Here is a 6,000-nt window from a genome sequence, read left to right on the forward strand (position 1 = left end):
GACATAGCCCAGAGAACTTTTCTTTTTGTGTTGCTTTGTCATGAAAAAAGTAATGCTTGACTTAGCAAAGAATACATGTTAACATGCATCCTAGTTCTAAAAGTATGATCCATACTTAAACTCAGTGCAAATACTGGGACTGTACCACAGTCTTAGACTAGCAGAAGTTTTTAGTACTGGAATGCACTGTTTGTCAAAGCAAACACATTACTAGAGATTTCTTTTCATAGAACATGAATTTTGGAATAAGGAAATGCAAACTCTCTAACAGCATTAAAGTATGCATACTAAACAGAGAAATAAATTATCTTTTGCTTCAGAGCAGTCTTAGTACGATCTTCCTCATTGATTCAGATCTCCAGATCTCATACCAACTTTTTCAGTAGTTTCCTCTTATCACATAAATATTTTCTGCTACTGACAGTGAGGCGCAGCTCATTCTTTCTAGTTCTTTTAAATCTGAAGAATGGTCTAAACCAACTGTTTCTCTATATTATTCAGAGAAAAAGTAAACGCCACCACATTCAAGCTATGAACAGACTTCAGCTAAGAAGCTCAATTGCTGTGGAGGGAGAACCTAAGATTTAGATCAGTATTTCTATTTCATGAGGAAAGTCAGTGTCAAGTGTCCACAAACTCAAAACCCCTAAGAAAATATATTTAGTGACTCCCCAAAAATAACTGTTCTTCTCTGTCATCTTTAGCACATGAAATACAGACAGATAGTCCAAGTCACAAGGATGTTCAGGAAAAAATGTATACTACTTCTGTTCTCATTTCTATCAGGTTTGAAATTTTGTACCCAAACCAAAAACCACTGTACGAGATGAAAAAGGAAAATCACTTCTAGAACACTGAAAAGTCTAGATTTCTAAATCAGAGGAATACAGAGAAAAACAACCACATGGTGAAGAAATATTTAAAAATATAAATAAAAAACGTAAAGCAAAAAAAAAAAAGTGTCTCAGATGAATGGATTGACCCCCATCAACAACTTTAGATTATGTTGTTTCTGTACAAAATAGTTACAGATACTATCCCAAGCATGAATCTCTCTATTCAGTAAATAAAGATACCCAAATGCAACTCTGGATTGAATTTAGGGAGCAACACATATAAATTTTGCATTGACATCTAATTATTTTTCTGTTTCCATTTTCAGTCTCTGCTACAGAAGACCTTATTCTCTGCACTTGATGATATATATTCTGAAGAAAGTAAAGTACTAAATAATAAGAATAATAATTTTCATTAATTAGTCACAAAGTATAGTAATCATGATATAACGGTGCAATTATCATCCAAAGGAGAGGAAGGAAATTTCATTTGTGTTCTTTTCCCTTTTAATTAACACTGCAAGAATCAGCATCTGTATTTCCATAGTAGCAGACAAAATTCACTTTGTATCTGATGAAATGGAATAGACAAAAAATTCCCAAACCCCTGATCTCTTTTTTTTTTTTTCTTTTTTTTTTTTAATCTTAGAAAGATGGAAATATGACTTTTCATAAGGTGTCACACTTTATATGTGTGTAAAAATTTTGATGATATGTAAAACTGTTTCCCAGATAATTATAGTTACAAATTAAAACCTTAAAGTTGTAATTATGTCTATATAACCTTTCCTTTCTTTTTGAGCATTATCCAAATTATATTAGTTGGGATAAAAAGTATTAGAGGCAGTTGATGTGGTATATAGTAAGCAAGCTCCAGTACTCATCTATAGTTTGAGACTAAAGTTTGATTTATTCAGATTTCTTGGATATATCTATACCTTTTGGATGGGAAATTTTTTGGAACTGTGTGTCACACTCTCTTCTCTGACCAACAGTAACATAGTAATTTACAAGTTCCAGTAGAAAGCTCTTGCATACTTTATACAGTGTCCTGTATTTATATGTGAAGTTACTACTATCTGGTCACTCTCTAAAGGGAGTATTGGCCTGATTTAAAGTATTGACTGAGAAAGGCTTTCAAATAACAATATAGATCGAAATTCCCTTCTCATGTGCTAGAGATCTCAATGTAGAGTAACATGGTAGGTATATGTGATTCAGTTAAGCTTTATTAATAGATATCTGTTGATTAGTATTTCATGTAATTAAATTCAATAGCCTAACATCCACAATCCATCTGTCTCTTGCTGTATGACCAGCATGAATCATATCTGTCATGAATCAAATCTGATGTAAATACTTTTAATGAAAAGAAAGGAGTTTGAAACATCTGCCTCAGGCATTATATTATTAGAGAGATACTTTGCAAAACAAACTGCACTGATTTCAGCCTTGATTTTAATAGACCTGGGGATAAAATGAGCTAACTTATTTACCATTTACCCTTCTGTGCTGTGTTTGCTTCTTATCAAGTCTGAGATGTTTCTGTCTCTGGAGACTAAATACATTTATCCTTGCAGCAGCAATACTATAAAACCAGGTTGTTATGCAGATTGTCTAAGCTTTTCTGCACTTTGCAAGTAAGAAATCTTGGGTAAAGCATGCCTGCCTTTGAATAGCAATCAGTTTTTAAAATACTGACTTTAATATTGTCATGTAGATCACTAGCATTTTAATGGAGCACTTCTGATTTGAGAAGTAATGGGATTATTTTTCAAACTGAATAATTTTGTAGAAAAGGGAAAAAAAAGACAAAAAGATGTTATATATTTTGTTAGGCTATTATAAATATTAAACAAAACTTTTTAATGTTGAAATTTGCACTAAATATTAATAATTAAGCTTTGTTTTACAGAGTAGTCATTGTCTGGTTAAGTTTGACCATTTCAATAATACAAGCGTTTTTTTTTCACTGTGGATATAGTATTATTAATTCAGTATTTTTAATCCCCAGCTAGTTTAACTGCCTCTTTCCTCCAGAAAATCTGTTGATATTTCTGCTGATTAATCATTCCAGTTATGTTCTTTGTACCTTTTTCTTTTTTGCCAAGAGAATGAAGTGTAGTTCAATACACTGGAGCACTGCCTTCCCTCTGCACATGGCTCTGAATTCAGAGCATGTCTCTGTGATGACATCTAGTTTTGAATAATCCTGCTTATGTATTATGTGGAATTGCTGTGTTCAGTTTTAGGCACTGTCCTTCAAGAAAGGTGTAGATCAATCAGGGATTGTCCAGAGGACCATAATGAGAATCACCAGTCCAAAAAGTGTTAAGAAAGAGTGAGAATGAATCACAGCAAGACAGTTATCTCTACAGAGGTGACAGGAGTCAAGGTGTTGTCAGGGGGAGGGAAGGCTCTTCAGTGGTGGCCTCTGTGAGGAGAGGCTTGGGCTGCTGAACACAGACGGTTCCAAAGGACCCACCCAAGGGCACAGCTGAGTCCATCAGCCAAGACAGTGGCCCCTCTGGGAAAGTGTACTTAAGAAAGGGTAAAATATTGCACAGGCAGAGGAGGAGGGCACAAAAACAATGAGAAGCAGCAAAGGGAACACCAAGGTCACAGCAGGAGGAGAAGGTGCTCCAGATACCAGAGCTGGTATTGTGCTGCAGCCCAAGGAGAGGACCATGCCAGACAAGATGGATAGTTTCTGAAGAAACTGAATTCAATGGAGGATAATGCTAGAGCAAGTCTAACCTGAAGGACAATAGCCCATGAAGAAGGCCCATGCTGGAGCACAGAAAAATGTGAGGAAGGAATAGCAGAGAAGAGCTTCTTATAAACTGACCACAAATCCCACTCCTCATCCCCCAACACTGCTTGGGCTGGGGAGTCAAGAGCGAAGGAGTGAAGTTGACCCTATGATTGGGGGGAGGAAAGTGCTGGTTTGATTTTTTTTTTTTCCTGAAACATATCTGACCCTATTTTAATGGGCAATACATTAACTTAACTTTCCCTAAGTGGAGTCCTGTGACAGTAATCACTCTGTCATTATCTTGACTTGTGAGATTTTTTCATCCTATTTTTTCTCCCTCTCTGGTTGGAAAGGGAGAGTGAGTGAGCAGCTTGGTGGGGGTGTGACTGCTGGCCAATGGTAGTATGCCACACTGGAAGAACAACAATTTTCAAACACATTAAAAAGAATTAAAGAAAAATAAAACAACTTCTATTCATCCACTGTGGATACAAAATGAAATAATGCCTTTACACTACAGAAAAACAGGTTCAGGTTATATATACTAGGAAAAACTTTGCAAAGGAGAAAAAAGGTAAATTACTGAAACAGAATACTCAGGAAGGTCTTAAAGATTAGGTTAAATGATCATCACTCAGGGATGCTTAGAAGATGTCTTGAAGTAACCTTCAGCAATATTTTCTAGAAATTGTTTGCTGTCAATTCAAATAAATTAAAATAATTTCATAATCACATATAACCATGATTCTTATATTTGCACATTTCTACTCCTTCCTTCTTTAAAATAAACTGAATTTTATTTGATTGAAAAATTAAAGTGATTTTCCAATTCAGAATCTGGAAAGCATATATTATTAATTAGTTCAAGATTCTAAATTAACTCTCAAAATTTTTATGTATAGTATTATAGCAATTAATAATTTTATGTCCTAATCAGTATTTCAAGTCAGGCTTTGTTAGTTATTGCTTTGATCCAGTACACAGATAGAGGTAGATCAATGCAAATGAGAGGCCATGTCACATGGTAGAGGAGTCTGCACTACATTGGCTAGTTCTGACAGGAAGCAAAAATGAAGACTAAAAGACTCCTATCCAGCTTAATTTCCTACACTAGCAGTATTTTATGAAATAGTTTTTGCTTTTATTACTTTATAAGCTATATTAAAATAAATTACAATTGGTCATTGTAATTTTTACTATGAAAATGGAGAACATGAAGCTGAATTAATAATTATAGTTCAGATTTTTTAAAGATAAATAAGGGGGGGATTTATTAAACAAATTTATAGGCCTTTTCTACCTTACTAAATGCTAAATAACTATATGTTCCTGTATGGCCAGTGTAGGACATATGTATACATGAAACCTAAACATCACCAGCGAAGCTCAAGGGAAATATGCTTGAGAAATACATGTCCACTTACATTTGCAAATAGGTGGTCTCCCTTTGTTGCTCCATAACCCATCTTCTTGACACACTGCTGTTGCTTGTTGACTAGATTCTAACTTGAAGCCCTCATTACATTCAAATATCAATCTACTGCCCAAAGTGAACTCATTACCTATAACCGAACCATTTCCAGGGGAGTCAGGAATACCACAAGATACAGCTGAAAAGAAAGGAAAATAAGAGATTAAAATCTGGCATTTGCTTATATAATTTTTAAGAATATTGTCCCACCACTGAAATAAGAAACATAGATTAGTAATTTTGACATATCCCATTCATAACAACTGAAATCAATTTTCTGTCTTATTTACAACATTCCAGTAAATGTAACAGTATTTAAAACATTGTTAAACACTTTGAAGTTCATCGAATATAGACAAACATTCTATAAATCATTAGTTTGTTTATTCCAATTACTGCAGAGTCAGAAATTTCCACATAGGATAAGGGCAATGGTTCATTTTCTAGGGAAAAAATCAAAAAAGTATTCCAAGAAGCAATGAACTGAAAAATTCTTAAATGATTTCTAATAGCCTGCTTATATTCTCTCCATGTTTCTTACTATAAATAAAACTTCATATTTGTTCTAGAGAAATAAAACAATGTTATTTAAGAATTCAATTTAACATTTTTTGTTTGTGAGAAAAGCACCTAAATATATGATTAGGCAGGGAAGAGTTCCACTGAAGCATTATTCAGGTATTTAAACACTTATTTAAATACCTGACTAATTAACTTCAGAATGATAAATGTTATTTGAATGCAGGTTTATTCATTTTCCATATCATGAAAAAATTTGCTCACTGATTTTTTTTTCTCCTTTAGAATTTTTCTCCAGACAAGCAGTTATTCTTTCAGTCTCACAAAGTGGAATTTGGTTTCAACTTAGTGAAGTTTGAGTAACTTCTATTTTTTTAAACTTTTATATATATATATATATATATATATATATATATATA

General features: G+C 33.6%; 1 protein-coding gene across 1 annotated transcript in view; it reads right to left on the minus strand.

Moving 5' to 3' along the window:
• CSMD1 (CUB and Sushi multiple domains 1) overlaps nucleotides 1–6,000 on the minus strand; it is a 1,016,265-nt gene that overhangs the window by 81,694 nt on the left and 928,571 nt on the right. Inside the window, exon 51 of the mRNA XM_026844050.1 lies at nucleotides 5,016–5,201. Coding sequence (XP_026699851.1) covers nucleotides 5,016–5,201 — 186 coding nt within the window. The remainder of the gene's footprint in view (nucleotides 1–5,015; nucleotides 5,202–6,000) is intronic.

Source organism: Athene cunicularia (assembly GCF_003259725.1).
Source record: "Athene cunicularia isolate RWA chromosome 3 unlocalized genomic scaffold, athCun1 chr3_part1, whole genome shotgun sequence".
Lineage (NCBI taxonomy): Eukaryota > Metazoa > Chordata > Aves > Strigiformes > Strigidae > Athene > Athene cunicularia.